Raw genomic sequence first — 24,070 nt, forward strand, 5'->3', positions numbered from 1 at the left:
CCATTATGGGCGAGACACGCTGGAAAACATTCCACTGACTTGCTGACGTATTTTTGTACTTTCGAAGTCAAGATGGAGATAAGATACTTTCCTTACTTTATTAATGTATAAAAGAAAACAATGCTATTTAACTCAAAAAGTATTTAATCTATAGAATAGCCATGGCAAATCTTGATGCATTTTAGTTAAATACGTTAAAAAGTTATTAAATACACCAAGATGCATTAATCTAAACCACCGTCTCATGCAGAATGTTAACTATTTAAACTATTCAGAAACATGACAATCCTACGTAAGAACTGACCTTCAGGTTCAGAAAAATGTCAAGCATGTTTAGCAATAAAGAGGTGGAATTTTTTTTTTTTTAAATAATTATATGAAATTAAAGGCAAATTAATGGGCAGAGAAGGTTAGCATTAGGGTTTCTGCTCAGAAAACCTGATATTTGGGTTAATCCTTCTGCTCTATCGGACGACTTAAAAGGCGAAGTCGCTTCAAATTAGGGAGTCTCCACATATTTCCTCAGACGCTGATCCCGCCCTAAAACACATTAGCAAATCTGCAAGATTAAGTTCAGCCACGGTCAATATGTACCAAGCCAACGTTGACTCCAGACTGGCTGACTTGACCAGCCACCAATCTCCATTCTCCAGGCCTTTAAAAGTGCCATTTAAAAGACTATTATAGAAACATCAAATTAGTCCTTTCTCTGAAAAGCCACAGTCTGTGGGAATGCACAGTCAGTAGAAACGCCAAGACTGTGTTTATGAGACTAAAATTAGACGGATGTCAGCTTGAGACTCATGCTATAGTACACAGCTCGTCGATTATTGCATTAAAATCACTTTTCCACAAATCCAAGTCACCTTTATTTATACAGCTTCACTGTTTTCCAGTTCATTGCTGTAAAGCTGCTTTAAAACGATCTGTATTATTGTGATGCAAACAGAACTCAATTCTGCGGTATAATCCAGATGTTCAGGCAAAGGTGTGGCATTTATGGCATATTTATGACATTGTAAGTCTATAACATTCATGTAATAAAACTTCATGAACACTCTATGGTTAGAATTGGTTGCAAGTTATTAAAACTGCAGATCCAAACGGTGCATCATTCATAATAGCAATGCAGACATCACACATATCCAATCATAACCACACAAACTTCAAGAGCTGAAGAGGAATTATCAGTATTTATCAAGTATGTGATAATCCCGGGAATTATCAAGCGTCTAATAGGACGACAATTTCTCACTAACAAGAATATCATCTGGTTCTTAGAGAAATGAACGTGTAATAAGAAAGCACGAGCATTATAGATGACAATCGCCAACATCGTACAACCTGTCTTCTATCAGTATCAGTTTCTCACCTGAAGTCTCTGAACAACACGAGCGCTATCGGCCAGACTGCACACAATTACTTATTCACTGAAACACACCTGAATATTCATAATCAAGTCTTCGCCGCCACTGTAGAGACTGAGAGCCAAAGCCTCGCTCTGGATAAAAAGCACCAATTAAATAGTAAATAAAGATTAAGGGTGTGTTGAACCCTATGACACTGCCTAGACAGCATTACGAACATATGCACTTTACACACAATATAGAGGTCCAAAAGTCTGACACTACATTTATATAAACTTTTGTATTGCAACTGTAATGATAGTTTTTTTTTTTTTTTTTTTAAGGGGTTCCCAGAAAATTATTTGATTATTATCCATTCTCATGGAAAGTTTAGCCATACATATACATTATATATATATATATATATATATATATATATATATATATATATATATATATATTTTTTTTTTTTTTTTTTTTTTTTTTTTTTTTTCATACAGCTTATTGATAAATTCATTAAAACAACGGATTTTCAGTGGCATCTTAAATATTACTTTTGTGACATTATTTCTAACAAACCCAAACATCACAGCCTGCTGCCATTTTGATTTAAAATAAATAAATAAATAAAATAAAAATAAAAAAGCTGCAGTTTTTGTAAGCATCATTTTGCTGCTACTGTATATTAGTAGTGTTGGATAAAACCATGCACAATACATACAAATGTTTATATTCATATTAGCTATACACATTGAACAACGCAGGCAGCGAGTAGGCTACAGGTGTGACAGTGATGGACTATATATGTATATGTATATATAAACCGCCTATATGGTGCCTAAAAATACCGGTGCACCTTTTGGTCCACTGACACAGAAATAACTGCGCTGGCCTGGCCGTCATTCAGTCTAATAATAACTGATCTATAAGAGCCTCACGTGGAAAGATACTATATCATTACTGCTTAAAGAAACCTGGCAAACATGCATATCACACGCACATTAAAGTTGCACTGCTAACTGTGGAAAAGTGGAAAGTTCCATTCCGTCAACAGACACGCACGCGCGCATTCCTCTGGCGCGCGCCCGCGTGTCAGCGCACTGTGGAGAAGTGCAGTGAAAAGATCATTTAAATCAGTGAACGAGCACAGGAGAGTTACCTCAGCACTTTGCCAACCGCCTGAAGGACCATTTTACAGCTTAATCCGTTTTTAGGAGAGGCTGTTTTGAGGCTGTCTCCGGTTATGCTGTGATCTCCGACCATGTCGCAAAGAGCCCGGTCTGACGGACTCGATCATAGGTTGTGATAAAGTCAGTCCAGAGTTCGCAGGAGTATCGCATGCAAAACAGAGGCTCTGAGTCGCTTCTCTTTCAGCCGAACTTCTGGCCAATCACAGCACAGATGGGCGGGGCCAAGGCGCAATAGTTGGAATGGTAAAAAAAATAAAAACTGAAAACTCCATGAAACTCTCAAAACACACTGGATGTGGAGAACAATGCGCTGGGATCTTGGGTACAGTAAGACTGGAATTTTACTAAAACCACAGAAAAGCACTCCCACTGGGGAACAAACACATATGATCCCAATAGTTATTTTGGAATAATATAATGCAGATATAAAGAAACAAGTCTTTGTTTATTGGCTACATCAAGTATTTGAGTGTCTCATTTACAACTTTTTTCCTCACTGGAAACTCTTCATTTATAAACCATTCAAATGATACATAACTATTTACGTGATCATTTATAAATAGCATTTGTATAGACATTATTCATTTTGCCTAGCATTTGTATAAAAAAGAAAAAGAAGAAACAATACTGTATACATTCAGTAACGCTTAAAAAAGCAAAAAAAAAGTTATTTCAAGTTAGGACATACATCGTTTTATAATTAAAGTGCATTAACTGGTCACATTTATAAATCATAAATCAGTTGTTTAAATAATTAAATGAATAAAAATGAATAGATAAATGAATAAAAACTATTAAATGAAGAATAAAAATGAATAAATAAATTATATACAGTACATCTCAGCTAATATAGAAAATGAAGAATAAAAATGAATAAATAAATGAATAAAAACTATATTAAATGAATAAAAACTATATTAAATGAATAAATGAATAAAATCTATATTAAATGAATAAAGCTATCTGCCAACATTTCTCATTTAAGGAAATAAAATAACTAAAACTTAAAAAGACTAACACATGACAAAAACTATATTAATTGCTAAAACTTTAAATAAAATTAAAATGGAAAGAGAAAATATACAAACTAAATAGAAATATTAACAAACTTTACACGTTAACACTGATACGAGGTAAAAAAAACAAAAAAAAACAAGCAAAATGTAGTTTACAATACTTGTATATAACACTACAATAACCGCTCGATGTGTAAACTCCCCATGAAGCGTTTACTTCATCGCCGCATGTTCTGACGAAGCCGTGACGTACTGGATTCTGCTAACGTGCAACAATGCACGTCTGCTAACGTTCACATTTACAGTGAACATCAGACTGGAATTTTTCTGCAGAGCTCGAGCGCATGTTCAGACTCGACAGCGGGAAGCGGAGGGCCGGCCTGGCCCCGGGACTAGCATTTTAGTATTTAAGTCATCTAACAGCGTGCCAAGACTGACAAACACATGCTAGATAGAGACTCAGCGGCTCCATGCATGGCCCGCTTTAGCTTTTCTGGTAATATATAATATAAAAATAAGCATGCACACATTCACACACTACACATATACTGTATATGTATAGCGCGTGAATGCGTGCATGCTCATACATACATACATACATACAGAATATCCATAGTAGTCGTCATACATGCACATTATCTGAAACTTATTAATGAAGGTCATAATGCTAAAAGTGTCCATTGCATTACCTGTTAATATCCTGGCTGGCTCTAATCTAAACACTAGCGTCAGCCTTCAATTATTACTGCATAAGCTTTCAAAGGTCAGCCTGAAATAAATGCTGGAAAAAGTGTTTCTAAACTGAGGCACGGGCGTCAGGTTGTACGTGGGAGTGCTGAACATAATGAGGCCTGTGTGAGCGGACAGGAGAGCGGCCTGACGTGGAGCGAGAGCCTTCACAGACGGTGTTTGTCCAGGGAAACGAACAGAAGACTCTTTCATTGCCTCGACAGGTGAGAGAAAATGAGGCTCGCTTACGAAAGCAGTGACGCAAACGTGTGGACGCCGAGTGTTTTCTTAGGAAGTTTAGTGCTTTAGGAAGATAGGCACCTGCTTTTTACCTCACAGGACCAAAATATCTTGGATATACGTTTAGTTACAAAGGATCTTTACTTCTAAAAGGTGCGGTCGCAATTTAGGTGAAATGTGCAGAGAACTGCAGCGATGTATGAAGTCACAAACTAAATCCAAGCAGATTTCTGTGGGAAGGACGGCGGATTTGAGTGACCAACTTTCTAGCGAAACTCTGGATTTTACTTTTTTTTTTAATTGTGCCACAAAATGGTAAATGTGATCGCACTTTAATGCGGTTGACTGGTGAAATCTCCCCAAAGCATTAAAAATAACAATAGAAAAAACAAACAAATTATTGACCAGCACTTCATTCCAACCCCATTTTAAGATGTTCGAATTTTCCATAGTTTAAGGTGATTTTTACCTCCGAACACAAGAAAAGAACAAAAAAAAGTATCATGAACGAACTAATTCTTCTGAATCAATATTTGGTAAGGAAAACACTTTTTTTTTCATTAATCATGCTAATCTCTGCCAAAGCTCTTGTAGTCAATAATTTTATCACTTAAAACTCATCTTTGATCACCAAAAATTACATATTTAAAAGTTTTTTCCTTGAAAAAAAGTTCTTCATGCCTTAAAATAGCTTGAATGTAACTCGACACCCTTGCCTGTGGTTCTATGAATATGCAAATGAGCCCCGCCTCCACTCACTCACTCAGCTCAGAGATCCACTGGTTGACGATCACACGTTGATCTGATTGGTTACAAGGTAGTTTGTGACGTCAGAAACACCAGCGATTTCAAAGCGTGTTTTTGAGACTGTCTTTGGTTCACTGCAGTTTTAAGGAGGAAATACTCAGCAATGGAGTCGACTTATGAATTTACACATGGTGTGTCTTAAAGCATATTAAAAACACCACATAGACACATAAACAACATTAAAAGCCATCATATTGAATACTCTTATGCTGCTTTTTTGGAGCTTGACAGCTATAATCAGCATCCATGTGTGTATGGAAAAACCTGTCAAACCTCTTATTTTGTGTTTCAAAGGAGAAAATAAAATATGGAACTTGATTTTTTTGGCTAAACGACTCCCTAAAGATGCAAGAGGGACTGTGAAAATACACCTATGAAATTAAGTTAGCTTAGTATATTTGAGCTGATCCCAGAATTTTTCAAGTTCCCTTAGCAAACATGCCAACGTCGAACTTTATATCAGATTTTGCAAAACCACAGCACTATATTATGAGAAGGCCCGCTGAATGAATGCGAGCGCTGTTTACAGCCGGAGAAGAAGAGAGTACCTGTGGAAGAGGGTCCAGAGAAGACCGGGAGCGTTTTCCAAATCAACCGGCGCATCTTCCTCGGATTTCGCCATTGGGAAACATATCAGAGAGCGTTCCCCGTAAGAAAAAGAAATGAAAAGAAAGAACAATGGCTCCTTCACCCTACTCTTCCTAAAACTTTATCAGAAATAGAGAAGATAAAGACAGCCGGCCTATACGTGCGAGAGCCACACAGTCGTAGGGAGAAAGAGCTGAAGTCTGTGGCTGTTGTCTCTGGATAAGTTTCTCTCTAGTCTGCTGTCGCTGATAAGGCCGTCTAGAGGACTAAACCATGTAGATTAACAAGCCTTTCAACATGCAACCATTGATGGACAGCAATTTTATTTCCAGCATCACACACATGACCAGCGTCGGCCAATAGTGAGCCTCCTTCTGACGTACAACCCAGAAGACACTTGGACTATTTTAAACATTGTGTTTACTAACTTTCTGGGCCGGCAAGTTTCAATAACAGAGAAGCCTATGGAGGAGTGATCCTACGGAAGCGTATTACATTCACTTGAGGAAAAATAATCTACTCTGTTTTTCTGAATTAACGAGTTAATTATCTCAGAATTATGAGATAATTTTTCATGAATAAAAAGTTTTTGCTCTGTTTTTCTGAATTAATGACTTAATTATCTCAGAATTACGAGATAATTTTTCATGAATAAAAAGTTTTTGCTCTGTTTTTCTGAATTAATGAATTAATTATCTCAGAATTACGAGATAATTGTTCATGAATAAAAAGTTTTTGCTCTGTTTTTCTGAATTAATGACTTAATTATCTCAAAATTATGAGATAATTTTTCATACAAAATATTTGCTCTGTTTTTCTGAATTAATGACTTAATTATCTCAGAATTACGAGATAATTAAGTCATTAATTCAGAAAAACAGAGTAGATTATTTTCCCTCAAGTGAATGCAATACGCTTTCGTATGATCCAGCTCTCAGATTTAATCATAAATATCTTAATTTGTGTTCAGAAGATGAACGAAAGTCTGACGGGGTTGGAACAAGATGAGGGCGAGTAATTACTGACAGAGTTTTCATTTTTTGGAGAACTAACCCTTTAAAATATAGACCCGAACCCATACATCTAGCAAGGGTGTCGAGTTACAATCAAGCTATTTTAAAGCATCAATACATTTTTTTGAAGGAAAAATGTTTTAAATATGTCATTCTGGTGATCAAAGAAGAGTTTTAAGGGATTAAATTATTGACTACAGCGGGACTTTAAAATTAACGCTTCCAAAAGGTTTATTTTTTTGCAGTGATGTCATTGAACAACCATTTTTGGTTACCCAAAAACCTTCCTTAAACTACCATTTGTGCAAAATATTAATAATCTGAATAACCGTATTCTGCTAAAGAACCATTTGTGCAATGAAAATGTTCCCTGGACGTTAAAGGTTCTTCATCAATGCCAATAAAGAACCTTTATTTTATTTTTTTAACAATAAGGAGCTCCAAGTTATATTAAGAATCTGCATTTTAAACTTCGAAAGAACAGGCAAAAGAAATAATGTTCTTGTGTTTTAACCTGATGTTTGACTTGCGATGATGTTTGTTCAACATTGTTCTGGGGTAATCTTTGTGCGTTATATAACTTGTGCAGAAGTGCTGTGGGAGTATTCGAGGTTAAGGTTTGTACTTTCTCTGCTTCCGGCTGCTTATGAAAAAGAACGGCAGGAATGTGCCGATACATTGTTTCCCAGACGCTCGCATTTACACACACAGCTTTCCTGTGTTCACAGGCTTCCTCAATAACCAGCCAAGCCTTTCTGTTGAACAAGAGGCTTCCTCAAACATCCCTGCGAGAGAAACTGTGGAGATGAAGCGCCGCACCTGTGCGTTAACGTCTCCTCGCTTCAGTAAACCAGCAGAAACCTCATTCAAACATCAAATTCACTTAAACTAAAGAACTAAACTAAACCCGCTTCACCAAAATGGAATAAACCATTGACTTCTTGCATATAATTTCCTGCACCACTAAACGGCATTTAATACAGGAAGCATAGTGTCTGATTAATGAATTTCCATCCCATAATGTTGTGTGATTTAGTTTCAAGAACTGCATAAAATGCAAAAGCTTTGTTTTTTGAACACTTGTATCATATTCCCAACACAATAACATTAGCATCATGAGCCGATACTTTTATTAGGCACGGATTAAGTTGATCAAAATTGACAGTGAAGACATTTATGTGTGTCAATGTAGCAAAATATTCATCAAAGAGATGAAGCACAGAGATATGAAGCAGCAGCACGACTGTTTTCAACTGATAATAATCAGAAATGTTTCCTATAAGTAAACACACACACTAATGATTTTATTCAGAAAGGACGCATTAAATCAAAAGTGACAAAGACATAATGTTACAAAAGATTCTGATTTCTAATAAATGCGATTTGAACTTTGTTCATTAAATAATTCTGGAAGAAAAAATAAATTTCACTGTTTGCACAAAAATATGAAGCTGTTTTCAACACTGATAATAGTCATAAATGTTTTTTGAGCATCAAATCATCATATTAGAGTGATTTCTGAAGGATCATGTGACACTGAAGACTGGAGTAATGATGCTGAACATTCAGCTTTGATCACAGGAATAAATTACTTTATATTCAATATATTGTTATTTGAAACTAATATTTTTTGCTGTAATTTTTGATCAAATAACTGCAGCCTTGGTGAGCATTAGAAACGTTATATCACAATAAAACAATTACCGACCCTAACATTTTGAATGGTCCATTATTTGATTGACAGTTTGAGTCACTCCAGACCTGAATGAGAGAATGGATGAATGAATGAATGAATGAGAGAGTGGAGACTGATTCTTACAGAAAGTGAGTCTTATCGGTTTATCAGTTTATCAGTCTCACATCTCTCCTTCTGTGTGTGTAACGGACACCAAAGAGCTCTGGGACATCACACTGAGGTCTAATCAAACGAAGCGCTCGTAAAGAATACGGCGAGCAGAGACAGGTTAAAAACCTCGTCTGAGAATAAAGAGAAAGCTTGGCTGGCCATCAGAGGATCTCAACAGGAACTTATGCAACCGTCTGGTTCTCTAATGTCCATCAGCAGAAGCAAACAATGCCCAGCAGGAGGTTCATGAGGAGCGTCCCATGCTGTGCAATCCTAACATGCTTTACAAAACCCTCAAAACAACCGAGTTACAACGAGAGCGTCGAACCTTCCCTGATCAGAGAGCTCGACCTCCACCTTCTAAACTTCACTCCATCAGATCAACTAAACATAGAGAAGGTTATTTCCACTCTTGTAGGTGTAGCATATTAAAGTTATAACACAACCAAAAATAAAAAAATAACTGTAGTATGTCATTGAATAAAAGGCACGGAAAGTTGACAAAGCTGTGTTTTCCTTTACATCCTCATCGAATGAGGAATTATACTCAAATTAAGAAAAATAAATAAGATTATTAATCTCACGGTATAATCTTGTGAAAAAGAAGCTTAATTCTACTGAATGTGCTTTTGTAGTGTACTTTAAATATTAAAAGTATATTAGGGATGCACCGATATCAAAATGTTTGGCCGATACAATAACCGATTATTCTTTATATTTGAAAGCCGATAACCGATATATTGGCCGATAAATCTACATTTTTATAATTTTTGAAAGCCTGATTACAAAAACAATATTTAACAATAACAATAACATTAAAAATCAACATTTATCGGCCGATATCAATATGGTGCCCGATATATCGTGCATCCCTAAAGTATATATTTAAAAAAAAAAATAATTTATTTATATATATATATATATATATATATATATATATATATATATATATATATATATATATATATATATATATATATATATATATATAATAATGACTATGTAACACATTTAAGTACATTTTTAAAAAGTGCACTTTTGTAATGTCACGTTAAAAAGTTAATTTTATATCATGTTTAATAATGTTTTCTTCTGCTTTAAAGAAGTAAACTTATTTTAAAGTGTTGAATAACATACTAAAGCACATGTAAAGTACTTGATTATAATTGAAACTGTATTGTTAATTGATATTACATTTAAGTTTAATATATTTTATTTATTAAGAGCAAATTGCAATTTACAAATGTGTAATTACAAATATACTGAATACATAACATACATGTTTCAATAGAAATGACATTAAAGTATATTTTAGTTTACCATGAATGCTCGTCAGTACATTCAACAGTAACTGACCATATTTCAAAGAGAATAGAAGTAATTATAAAATTACATATAGCGATGTACTGAAGTCCTAGAAACACTCAAGGTCAACTAACTGCATTTAACACATTTACACTATAATACATTTTCATTTTATTGTAAATAACATGCAGTTAAGTGTCCGAAAGCATTACGTTCAGTTCACACTTAGAATTCAATTACAGTTATGAAATGTTTAGTAGTGCGTTAGACCCAACACTGGCTGTACTTTACATTAAGATCGTTATGGAAAGCGGTGTAACAAAAATCCCTCTCAAAAATCATGGTTTGGTGTTTGGTTTCCATTTTACGTTCATCAGCATTTCATTAGCCACTAATCGTGAGCCGGATGACTGATCCGAGGCCCTCGTCTCTCAACCCTTCACTGCACTTGCTTACACACAAACACAACTGAATGAAAGTATAAATGCTGGTTCTTCTTGTGAAGGAGAGCTGAATTTGGGACACACACACACACACACACACACACACACACACACACTGCTGATGTGTGTGGGACGGGACCGGATGAGGTTTGGTTTAGAGGCGTGACTCCAGAGCGGCTATAAAACTAAACACTGCAGATTTTAGCATCAGTTCATCCCAAACACACACACTGAAACGGGAACGTGAGAGTGTGTTAGACACATCCTGAATCCTGACTGGTTTCGGGAACGTGAACTACTGCACATAAATGAGAGGAACTGCCAGGTTAGCTCAACTTTGATGCAGAAATCTCAGGCAAAACACGACTATAGATCAAAACACAGGTGTGTGTGTGTGTGTGTGTGTGTGATCGGCTCAGAACTCATCTCTACAGCAAACACATCCATCTCACTCTCAGTTTACCATGACACACATTACAAAAATAGATCCATGCTAATGAAATCCACACCCTGGAAAACAACAGAGGATTTGGGTAATGCAAACACACACGCACACACACAGTCAGTCACACACACACACACAGTCAGTCAGTCAGACACATTCAGTCACACACACACACACACACACACACACAGTCAGTCAGACACATTCAGTCACACACACACACACACACACAGTCAGTCAGACACATTCAGTCACACACACACACAGTCAGTCACACACACACACACACACATTCAGTCACACACACAGTCAGACACACACGCACACAGTCAGTCAGTCAGTCACAGTCAGTCACACACACACACACACAGTCAGTCAGTCACACACAGTCAGTCAGTCACACACACAGTCAGACACACACAGTCAGACACATTCAGTCTCACACACAGTCAGACACACACACAGTCAGTCAGTCACAGTCAGTCACACACACACAGTCAGTCACACACACACACACACACAGTCAGACACAGTCAGACACACACGCACACAGTCAGTCAGTCACAGTCAGTCACACACACACACACACACACACAGTCAGTCAGTCACACACAGTCAGTCAGTCACACACAGTCAGTCACACACAGTCAGTCACACACAGTCAGTCACACACAGTCAGTCACACACAGTCAGTCACACACAGTCAGTCACACACACAGTCAGACACATTCAGTCTCACACACAGTCAGTCAGACACACACACGCACACAGTCAGTCAGTCACAGTCAGTCACACAGTCAGTTACACACACATTCAGTCAGTCACACACACAGTCAATCAGTCAGTCACACACACACACACACACAGTCACACACACACAGTCAGTCACACACAGTCAGTCAGTCACACACACAGTCAGTCACACACACAGTCAGTCACACACACAGTCAGTCAGTCAGTCAGTCACACACACACAGTCAGTCAGTCACACACACACAGTCAGTCAGTCAGTCAGTCACACACACAGTCAGTCAGTCAGTCAGTCAGTCAGTCAGTCAGTCAGTCTCACACACACAGTCAGTCAATCACACACACAGTCAGTCAGTCAGTCAGTCAATCACACACACACACACACACAGTCAGTCAGACACATTCAGTCACACACACAGTCAGTCACACACACACAGTCAGTCAGTCACACACACACAGTCAGTCACACACACACAGTCAGTCAATCACACAGTCAGTCAGTCAGTCAATCACACACACACAGTCAGTCAGTCACACACACAGTCAGTCAGTCAGTCAGTCACACACACACAGTCAGTCAGTCACACACACACAGTCAGTCAGTCAGTCAGTCAGTCACACACACAGTCAGTCAGTCAGTCAGTCAGTCAGTCAGTCTCACACACACAGTCAGTCAATCACACACACAGTCAGTCAGTCAGTCAGTCAATCACACACACACACACACACACAGTCAGTCAGACACATTCAGTCACACACACAGTCAGTCACACACACACAGTCAGTCAGTCACACACACACAGTCAGTCACACACACACAGTCAGTCAATCACACAGTCAGTCAGTCAGTCAATCACACACACAGTCAGACACACACAGTCAGTCACACACACAGTCAGTCACACACACAGTCAGTCACACACACAGTCAGTCACACACACACACACACAGTCAGACACATTCAGTCTCACACACAGTCAGTCAGACACACACATGCACAGTCAGTCAGTCACACAGTCAGTCAGTCACACACACAGTCAGTCACACACACACACAGTCAGACACACACAGGCACACAGTCAGTCAGTCACACAGTCAGTCAGTTACACACACATTCAGTCAGTCACACACACACTCAATCAGTCAGTCACACACACAGTCAGTCAGTCAGTCAGTCAGTCAGTCACACACACAGTCAGTCAGTCAGTCAGTCAGTCAGTCACACACACAGTCAGTCACACACAGTCAGTCAGACACACAGTCAGTCAGTCAGTCAGTCACACACACAGTCAGTCAGTCAGTCAGTCAGTCACACACACAGTCAGTCACACACAGTCAGTCAGACACACAGTCAGTCAGTCAGTCAGTCACACACACAGTCAGTCAGTCACACACACACAGTCAGTCAGTCACACACACACAGTCAGTCAATCACACACACACACAGTCAGACACACACACGCACACAGTCAGTCAATCGCATTGTCAATCACACACACACAGTCAGTCAGTCACACACAGTCAGTCAATCACACACAGTCAGACACACACACGCACACAGTCAGTCACACAGTCAGTTACACACACATTCAGTCAGTCACACACACAGTCAATCAGTCAGTCACACACACAGTCACACACACAGTCAGTCACACACACACACACACACAGTCAGACACACACACGCACACAGTCAGTCAATCGCATTCAGTCAATCACACACACACAGTCAGTCAGTCACACACACACAGTCAGTCAATCACACACAGTCAGACACACACACGCACACAGTCAGTCACACAGTCAGTTACACACACATTCAGTCAGTCACACACACAGTCAGTCAATCAGTCAGTCACACACACACAGTCACACACACAGTCAGTCACACACAGTCAGTCAGTCAGACAGACACACACACACACAGTCAGTCAGTCAGTCAGTCAGTCAGTCAGTCAGTCAGTCATCAGTCAGTCAGTCAGTCACACACACAGAGTCAGTCAGTCACACACACAGTCAGTCAGTCAGTCAGTCACACACACACACAGTCAGTCAATCACACACACAGTCACAGTAGTACACATAGTATTATGATAAAAAACAACAGTATATATATATTATAGACGTTGTCATGAGCTAAACTAGTTCAGAAAAATAAATAAATAAAATATTCATATGACCTGTGACCTATATTCAAAGTCATGTGACCCTCAAATCAAATATGATATTTACTGATGTCATCATCTAGTGACATTTACTGTCAACCAATAATCTGCAGCTTATTTGATTATCAGTGAATAAATGCTTAAATGTTAGTCAGTTCCTAACACACACACACACACACACACACACAGTTACTGTATGGCTTCAGATGACCTGGAAAAGAGCTTCAATGCTTTTATGCAGCATCCAAAGCGTTTTGACATTTTTAGAGCTGAAATGCTCCTGTTGCATCTCACAGGGAGGAAGGAGTAAATCCCACTTCCTGTCTCCAGATCCAGGACACACACACACACACACACACACACACAGAGAGAGAGAGAGAGAGAGAGAGAGAGAGAAGAAGAGGTAAAGGTAGAGCTTCATCTACAGTTTGCTTAGTTTCTTCACAATATACTCAGAATTCAGCTGAATTTAAAGGGATTTCCACATCAACACGGACAATATTACAATATGCACTCATTTTGGATAGAAGTAATTAAGTCAAATTGGTGCATAGAGGTTTTATAATCCCACACACACACACATAGCAAACCAGTATCAGGGAGAATGTGTGTGAGATCAGAGAGAACAAACACCACTGTCTCAGCCCCATCTGCTGGATCAGCACAGAAACACAGCCAGCAATCCCATAATGCACTGCACACAACTCCACCTTCCCTTTACACGGCCACAAATGAACTGCTATATGATCTTTCTTGACTCATTAACTAATCAGACTGCTTCTTTTCTTTTTTTTTTTACACAAAATTACAGTAAGGATTTAAAAAAGAGAACAGTTGTGAAAAGCGTGTTGTGAAGAGTGAAAGCTAATGATGACCTCATGGCCTGTCACCAGCCAATCAAGCGCTGAGGAAGCCATGCGGAGACTAAAGCACAAGAGACTCTGTGAATAAATAAACCGAAATAGCAAAACAAGCTGAGCCTGAACAGGGCGAGGAAACTCTGTGTGTGTTAGCAAGCCTGGGCAGGAGCAGGGTGTGTGTTCGAGAGGACAGATCACACACACACACACACACACACACACACACACACAGAACAAACCAAACGCCATTAATGAGCCACGCTTGATACTTCTGTAGCAATGCATGGTTTACACATATTTGTGACCCTGGGCTACACAACCAGTCACATGGTTATTTATTTTATTTTTTTATTGAGATTTATACATCACATGAAAGCTGAATAAATAAGCTTTCCAGTGATGTGTGGTTTGTTAGGATATGACAATATTTGGCCGAGATAATCTGGAATCTGGGGGTGAAAAAACAAAACATTGAAACATTGAGAAAATCACCTTTAAAGTTGTCCATTTATGTGTGTGATTGTGCTGCATTCACTCAGAAAAATAAATGTTTTATATATTTACTGTATACATTTGTGACCAAGGGTCACATATACTTGTGCTCAAAAATATATGATTATTCTTCTTATATGTAATGGATAGTATTCTCACATGGGCTGGAATGTCATTTCAAAGCATTTGAATCTGTTTTTCATGAAATTTGTTTTTCATGAAATTTGTTTTTAAATTAAGCAGCAACGTAAAAAAAAAAAAAAAAAACACGAACCATTTCTCTCAGTCACCTGAAGACATGCGTCACATTTGAAAGTGAAAGCATCAATGTAAGCGAACAGAACAGCTCCCAAGACTTCTACAGCGCATGTGGGTAATCTTTCGACACTGACCTGACCCAATATGAAAAGTTAATAACAATAACATGAAATTGACCTTGGAATAAACAGATGTTTATTTGAGAACGAGGACGACACATTTACAGAATCAACTTCTATTTTAAAGATTTGGAAAAGGAAAATACAGCTTGTATCCACTGCAGATTCACAGTTATAAGTGACCCAGCAACAACAGTTTACCAGCATTTTGGATCACTTACATACAATCTCATCACACAGATCTTACATTAGAGAAGCACAAAAGCTTATCTGAGAATATAGTGAAGTTACATGGTGTTACTGAGGTAGGATTGGTCAGTACTATTGAAGGCGAGGCTTAGAGAAGTCAATTAGTTTTGACGATGGCTACTAAGAAACCACCAGGAAACCACCCAGGACACCCAGTAAAATCCATGCATGCATGCAAAAATGTGCATTTTACACATATGTAAATAAAATGCATCAAATGCATCAATGCATACATGCATAAATGCACAAATAAGTGCATCAATAAATAAATGCATCAATAAATTCATGCATAAACAAATAGGCTAAACATGACCATTTCCACACAATCATTGAAAGTAATCAGGGTATGTTGAACGAGCTGTTATAATTAACCTCCATCTAATGGTGCACTTCACTGTTCAGGCCAAAACACTGATAGAAATATAAATTCTGGTGGTCATATTTTAATGTCCTCATGGTTGTGATGTCACAGAATGACTGAGTGACCCATTTTACCAGATTAGTTATAATATGGTCTGGGCGGCGAGATTTGTGTTATGAATGTTCCATAATAACTCAGTTAGGACAAATTCCTCGCTATGTGAAATCACTAAAAGCAAAGCAATGAAAGCAAACATTATCGATGTGTGGCTGTATTTTTCCAGCATTGTAGTCCGCTAATCCTTCAGGAAGAGGTTCTGATGGGATCTGGAGACTGAAGAGAGAGGATCTCCATCTCTGTGAGCATCAGCATCAGCAGAGCTGGATTACACAGGCATTAACTGAAGTGCATTCCCTCCACAGCTGGATAACACTTACATAACGCTCAGATGATGATGATGATGATGATGCTGCGCTCACTCACTCCAGGCCCTCGTCAACATGTGCATGAAGAGCATGTGTGTGTGGAGTCCAGTTCAGAAGAGCCAGGTCAAGTATGGCATGTGTAACACTGTTATTCAGTGCCAACACCACTGACATGTAGATGGTGATTAAAGACAAGGCGTTTAAAATCTACATGCGTATGAAGAGCATATACAGTCAACCCAAAAATTATTTAAACACCAGATTTCATTGTTTATATATTTTTTACTAGTGTGTGCAGGACACTATAGTTCATATAGCAAAATTAAGTAAACCGTGACATATTATACCCAAAAACTCTTCAGTGGACTACCAGTGACATTTAAAGTTCAAACTCTAGTATTCAGTGCAACACCACAGACATGTAGAGTAGGGCTGCACTATATATCGAAATATATATAACGCAATATGCATATCGCAACAGCTTGAAATAACTGGGGTCATGAACGAAAGACAAAGAGAAAATCACTCACTGCTCTCGGCTGAATAACTTTTAGCTTTAATAAGAATCAGTATATATTTAAAGGTCACGTATTATGCCCCTTTTCACAAGATGTAAAATAAGTCTCTGATGTCCCCAGAGTGTGTATGTGAAGTTTCAGCTCCAAATACCCAACAGATCATTTTTTACAGCATGTTTAAATTGTCATTTTTTGGGGCTCAGAAAAACGCGCTGTTTTAGTGTGTGCCCTTTAAATGCAAATGAGCTGCTGCTGGACGACCCAGGGGGCGGAGCTTCATGAGCTCGCGCTCAGTCTCTCAGGACAATTTCATCTCACGGAATGATGATAATATCAGAAACTCTCAGTAATGGTGTTCATTTCGAGTAGGGATGGGCATTCGATTAAATTTTCTTAGTCAATCGTCGGGAGAATTAACGATCGACTATCGATTAATCATTAATATTTTATATTGAAATTCATTATTTCTTTAACTTTTTATAAATTAAAAATGCAATGAAAATACAAAAATACAGTTTGTTTGTCCTCGATGAGATCTTTATTACAAGAAGATCAACTTGTGGCAGTGAAACTGGACGTTCGGTAGACTTGAAGTTATGCCCTGCGGTGCTCTAAAACAGCGGAACCTGCAGCTGCGAGCCGGCGTTCTTAAACAGAGTACCATGGCCACTTCATCCGTTTTTTGTGATCGGATAGCTATCCGATCGTGAAAAGACCAAATGTAAATGCCCTCCGAAACACATTCGAGACGGATTTAAACCCGATCGCTCAAACCACTTCAGGAGGAGATCTGAGACGCATTCCAGACGAAACTGGACAAGAGTAAATGCATCTGGTTGTTGAAACCACATATGTAAATTTGACTTATCCCAAAAATGCTAAGAAATAAACGCGTGAGAGCGTGTTATAGGCTAGCCTATATGTCATGTTATAGCCAGATATGACGACGCTACTTCAACACGCATCACCACAGATGAGCATCTATTCATCAAGCCAACGTGCAAACTATCGCAAATCAAAGTGAAAGTCATTCATCAAACCACAATCATCTTCATTAAAAGTAAAGAACCGAAATGATCTTACCAGGGCTGTTGCCGCATCTTGTTGCGGTCTTTGATTTAGAAATTTTCGCTGATGATCAATAAAATGCAGCTCATATCAGTTGCTTTCGGTGACGTGCAACAATTTAAATATGCATATAGCGCGGGAATTCAAGATCGGATTTATATCCGTTTTGCAAAAACACATTTATGTGACCAGGTGTAAATGGAATCGTTTTGATAAATCAGATAGCTATCCGATCTGAGAAAACGCACGAAGTTCCCATAGAACTTCTGCACCAGTCTACTGATTTCTGTTGAGAAAGATAAGCATGTTGACATGATCTGGGATCAGACGCGACCGCAACCTGGTGACAGCCAGTCCAGCCGCCGAAAACACCCGCTCTGAGGGGACTGACGTTGCCGGGATGCACAGGTATACCTCCGCGCTAAAATTAATTCCATTGCTTCAAGACTCACACTACGCAACGCAACCTGCATTAGTTTAATCGATAACAAATAAACGTGATCGACGAAATTCTTAACGATCAATTATCGATCGTTGATTAATCATGCCCATCCCTAATTTCGAGTCGGATAATAATGCCTACAGAGTCAGAGTGCTGTATAGAGATGGAACAGGTATAGTTTAGTAGTTTAATTACGGTTATTATAACGTATTTGTCATCTGCTTGTATGTATCCATTATTTATTAATAGCCTACAAGTCTGCTGTCCGAATGATGATCAAACATATACTGATGAGTTTAATAAAGTTTATTGTACATCACACAAAAGATGAAGCGTCAGTTTTACTTCAGAAAATCACCATAAGAGCTGAGTAAACACAGTAAGTTATAAGAAGTGCGCAAGTACATAAACGAATTTCGGTAGAGTTGAGGGAGCATTCCTGTGGGCGGAGGTTAGTCACAAAACGGCTCTAGTGACGTCATTAAAGAAGGAAGTAGAGGGATGTAGTCCAAACGGGCCGTTCGCTGTAGGCGACTTCTGTTAAATAAAATATCTCGCTTGGCATTGAACTTTGAGCTTTATAATTTTACAGATATTATTTATACTCTAACAACAACATTACACACTAAATAAAGTTTGAAACATGGGATCACGAAGAACGGGACCTTTAATTCATACAGTGAAAACTAAGCAGTGTTTTATTTTTACATTTGATTAGGCTATTCAGTTTCGGTTGTTAAATAAACCTGAAACCCTGAACCTCGTGGTTTACACTGATGCTAAAATAACACTTCTTCTGCTACAGTAAAACACTGCTGCAAAAAGATTGTGAAAAACATGTGTAGGTTATATCATTTTAAATCTATTTGAAAAGATAATTAAAGTTTATTTTACACACTTTAAGCATTATCGTATCGCATTATTTAATGAGTTATCGCACTTTTCTTCAGTATCATGCAGTCCTAACGTAGATGGTGATTAAGGACAAGGCACTTAAAATGTACATGAACGGCAGAAGACCAGCATTATGCAACGCTGCACCTACAGCACCTGCTGAGAAATCAGAGACCGCCCGGCCTCCACCGAGACTGAGACTAGAGCAAAGCGAGTCAGGTGATGATCCGATGCACGTTTGCATAAAGGTACAACCTAATGAAACTGGTGTCAGACAGATCAAGACACCGCAGCGATGTGCAATGATCCAGAGCAAGGTTAAGTGAGCTTTAAATTCAAATAAATTCAAATTCACAAGCTTTATTGTCCCCATCTGAGCAATTTCAGTCCATTACAGAAAAACTTTGACACTTCAAAATGTTCCCCAAGACATAAAAGTAATATGAATTGAGCGGTTTAATCCAAGTATTCTGAGCCGATATGATCACAGATTTATTTATTTAGATTTACACTGCTCAGGTGTTTATCTGTTGAGTGTACTTGTTAAAAATCTTGCCAAAACCAAAATATATATTTTTACCTTTTCGGTGGAATATTTTTGGTGTCTGAAATCACTAGTTGAGACTGACATGCATTATTGAAGCCCTTGCATATTTATAATTAAGGTAAACATTACTTCATTTTTCATGTAGTTATTTAAGTGAACCATAAGCACACTGCAATTGCATAAAATGTCTGTGACCCAAGTTGGAGTTTTGCAGATTTATTTAGGCTTTTATTCACATATGAACATGATCAATGCGCGTACATAGAGCACATCAAATATGGTCAAGGAAAGCTCAAATCTGACTGGCTGATGCACAAGAACAAACATTGTTGGTTTAAGCACGTTTGAGCGTCTGTTTCCCATATCTGATGAGCTCTACTATAAGATAAACAAAAGTCTAATGGATCTGGAACAACTTGAGCGTGAGTAACTATAATTAAATGACAATTTTCATTTTTAGGTGAAGCTTCCAAGCATCAGAAAGCTCAAAAAGTTCTTATATCTTATATCTTAAATCTTATATATAACTACTAATATAATATAAAACAGCTACTGAATGAGCTATTAGTTCATCAAAAACTCATTTTTTGTCTTTCCAGCATCATTGCTGTGCTTGGGAAAGTTAAGCAAACCCTTCTGAGACCTAAATAATAGATTTCCACTGATGTCAGGTTGCTATCTTTGGTAAGCAAACAAATCGCAGTACCAGATATCTGTACAAGCTAAAAATGAGGCATGACAAACACCAGCTCTCTGTCCTAACAAAAACATTGTATATGCATTTAAATGTTTAAATCAAGACCAAAAACTCACGCAAAATAGATCACGACTCGTGAAAGAAGTGCTATAGGACAGTGCATCCTCTTGGCCTGAGAAACGGCTGATCCCTGAACAGCTCAGAGGTGATTTTACAGGAGATTATTCAGTGCAATCTGACTGTGAGAAGGCTACTACAGGTCAACAACTTTCACAAGCTCCCCTGTCCTTTACACACAGCAGCGCTAATCTCACTGCAGACCGAGTGCCTGAGCGCGAGTACGGCTGGAAGAGAGTGTGTTGTGGTCACGGGTAGACGACATCCATTAAATCTTGACCTTCAAGGTCATTTGGTACAAATTACATACAGTACGCCGAGATTGATCTGTACAGCTACTCTGACATACAGTTGACACTTTTATCCAAAGAGGGTGTGTGTCCACCAAAGCGTTTTTCACACGGCTGGCATATTTTTCCAATTGTTTTCAATGGGAGCGCCACGTTTTTTTAAACGGCATGAGCGTAACGAGCGTACGCTGTCACTTTTTACCCAACCGTCCAATCACAATGGAGGAGAGGCGGGACTAATACCACACCGACCAACCACCACATTCTACTTGTACAACGTCAACAAATGACAACAACAAGCAATAATAACGGAACAAAATAATTTAAAACAAGAGCCAGAGAAAATGTTACATTGTATCGACATTTTAATATAGAATCAACACAGAAACAAAATATGAGTGAAATGAGATACTAGTAACACTTTCGTGGATATTCCGTATCATAACAAGCAAAGCGTCTCAACTGAAAAAAATGCAGCGCTGCCAAAACGCTCTCAAGCGCCCACAGCTAGGCGTTTAGCAGAGCGCTAGCATTTTCAGCTGGCTAAAAACACATTAGTGGACACACGGCCGAAAGCTCACACAGTCTGAAATTGTTGTGCGTTTTTTTTGTATTCGTCATTCGGTGGCTCTGAATTGTCAAAACACCTCTCCAAAAGGCTTGCTACGGAAAACGCAGAAAATCAAACACGATCCAAATTTTTTCATAACGGACGAAAGTTTCGTAGGCAGTGTGTAAACATGATTGACAGGTCGTATTTATTTTCTAAAATGTGACATTTTCAGTGTGCAAGGACCTTTAGACACCAACTACATTTACATTTAGTCATTTAGCAGACGCTTTTGTCCAAAGCGACTCACAAATTAGGACTAAATTAAGCGAGTCATCGTGAAGAGGCAAGAACAACGCAAGAAGTGCTCAAAATATGAAGTTCAGGCATTGCTCAGAGTAGCATAAGCCCGATAAGCGAGGATTAAAGGAAAAGGGTTAGGTTTTTTTTTTCTTTTTATGCGGTTAAGTGCTCACGGAAGAGATGGGTTTTCAGCTGTCTTTTGAATGTTGTCAGGGATTCTGCATTCCGGATGAGGGTGGCGAGAGCGTTCCACCAGCAGGGAACTGTGAATGAGAATGTTCTGGAAAGTGATTTTGTGGCTTTCTGTTTTGGAACCACGAGACGTCGCTCGTTGACCGATCGTAGGCTTCTGGTAGGGATGTAGACTCGTAGGAGCGAGTGGAAGTAGGAGGGAGCTACAAGAACAAGAACTACAAGAACAAATCCCACTTTGTATTAGAGCTGCATGATTAATCGTTTAAAGATCGCGATCTCAATTCAAACAGCCACGTGATCTTATTCAGAAATTACAGCAATTCGGTTATGTCTATTAAACGTTCGACAAGAACAATCACAGCGAACATTCAGGTCTGTGCTGCCGCTGACCCAGAGAGAGAATCTGTGTTACAATCATTCAAATCAATCACAGAAGTACTGGGATAAAAGTTTATATATCCGACATAAAAGCTGATGTCTACGGTAGCGATTAAAATAGAGTAAATCACTTTTGGACGCTTCAAATAACGACTGAATTGATAACATTGTTTCACCACTAAGCGACTATTAATCTTTTTTTCTTTTCTTTTTTTTATCGTCTCTGATGTTCCCAGAGTGTGTGTGTGAAGTTTTAGCTCAAAATACCCCACAGATATTTTTATATAGCATGTTAAAATTGAGGGTGAGCAAAAACGCACCGTTTTGTGTCTGTTCCTTTAAATGCAAATGAGCTGCTGCTCCCAGCACAGGGGGCGGAGCTTCAAGAGCTTGTGTCCTTTTTCCTCACACAGACACACACTGAACATTTCAAAAACTTTTAGTCTTTTATGTTCAAACCGGAGTCAGACAATGATGGAGAGACTCGAGAAGAAGAGACAACATGTAGAAGCAACAGGACATTTCTGAATGTTTATTTGATTAATTTATGTAGCTGATGTGTAGTTATGTTCTAGTCATTGATTAGCATATTCTGTCTTGATAATCTATAAATTGTGTTCAGGGGGCGGGGTTTATGTAAATTCTAGGGTTGGTGATGTCACTAACCTGGGTGGAATGTTGTGTAGTCTCTACCAGCCGTTTGTTGTAGTCCTTAAAAAGCGATTTCTTTAAAAGCAAATATCTCCCTTTGCTTTGAACTTTGAGCGTCGTAACTTTGCAGATGTTGTTTATGATCAAAAAGCAACATTACACACTAACTAAAGTTAGAAAAGTCAAATCATAATCAACCACAACTTTAAAAAAAACGCTGATTCATCCAGTAACTTTATGAGTGAGTCATTGAATCATTCACTCAAACCAATTTTTTAAATTTGTAATTCAAATAAATTTAATATTTTTTTAGACCTACTGCAGCACGTTTGCAGGTTTGTAGGAATCTAACATGAACAATGTTGCACAACTGGAGCTGCAGCACTTCAAATAGTTCAGTGATGTAGATTCAGATCTCTCTCTCACACACACACACACACACACACACATTGATCTGTGAGGTATAGGGAAAGCCTGCGGGACGTCTGATAAAACTCAACATAATCCATTAAAGCTCATTCCTGCTCCATACAAGGAAAACACAAGCTTCAACAGGAATCCCTCTCGCTCTCTCACGCCTCATTTGCATTTTCTTCACTGCATTTAAGTATGCAAAACCAAAAAAGGTGATGTAAGCCATTCCAGACGTTTTGCAAACATCAACGCAAGGATGAGAAAAGCAAAAGTAACAAATGGAGGAAGAGGAAGAGATGAAAGCAAGAAAGCAAACCCTTGCTGTGTTTGAGATGCGATGTAGGCCATCAGGAACTGAA

The 24,070-nt window shown here is 38.5% G+C and overlaps 1 protein-coding gene across 3 annotated transcripts in view; it reads right to left on the bottom strand.

Annotated features, from left to right (window-relative positions):
* Nucleotides 1–24,070, bottom strand: part of mob2b (MOB kinase activator 2b) — a 54,519-nt gene that overhangs the window by 13,420 nt on the left and 17,029 nt on the right. The window contains exon 1 of one of the 3 annotated variants that reach the window (XM_084125187.1): nucleotides 5,877–6,133. The exons of 1 other annotated variant lie outside the window; for it this stretch is intronic. In XM_084125187.1, the coding sequence (XP_083981313.1) occupies nucleotides 5,877–5,950 (74 nt within the window). In that variant the 5' untranslated portion in view covers nucleotides 5,951–6,133. Of the gene's footprint in view, nucleotides 1–2,505; nucleotides 2,693–5,876; nucleotides 6,134–24,070 lie in introns of those variants that run through there. One more of the 3 variants, XM_084125186.1, reaches the window with a different exon arrangement.

The sequence above is a fragment of the Abramis brama genome, assembly GCF_963993115.1.
Source record: "Abramis brama genome assembly, chromosome: 9".
NCBI lineage: Eukaryota > Metazoa > Chordata > Actinopteri > Cypriniformes > Leuciscidae > Abramis > Abramis brama.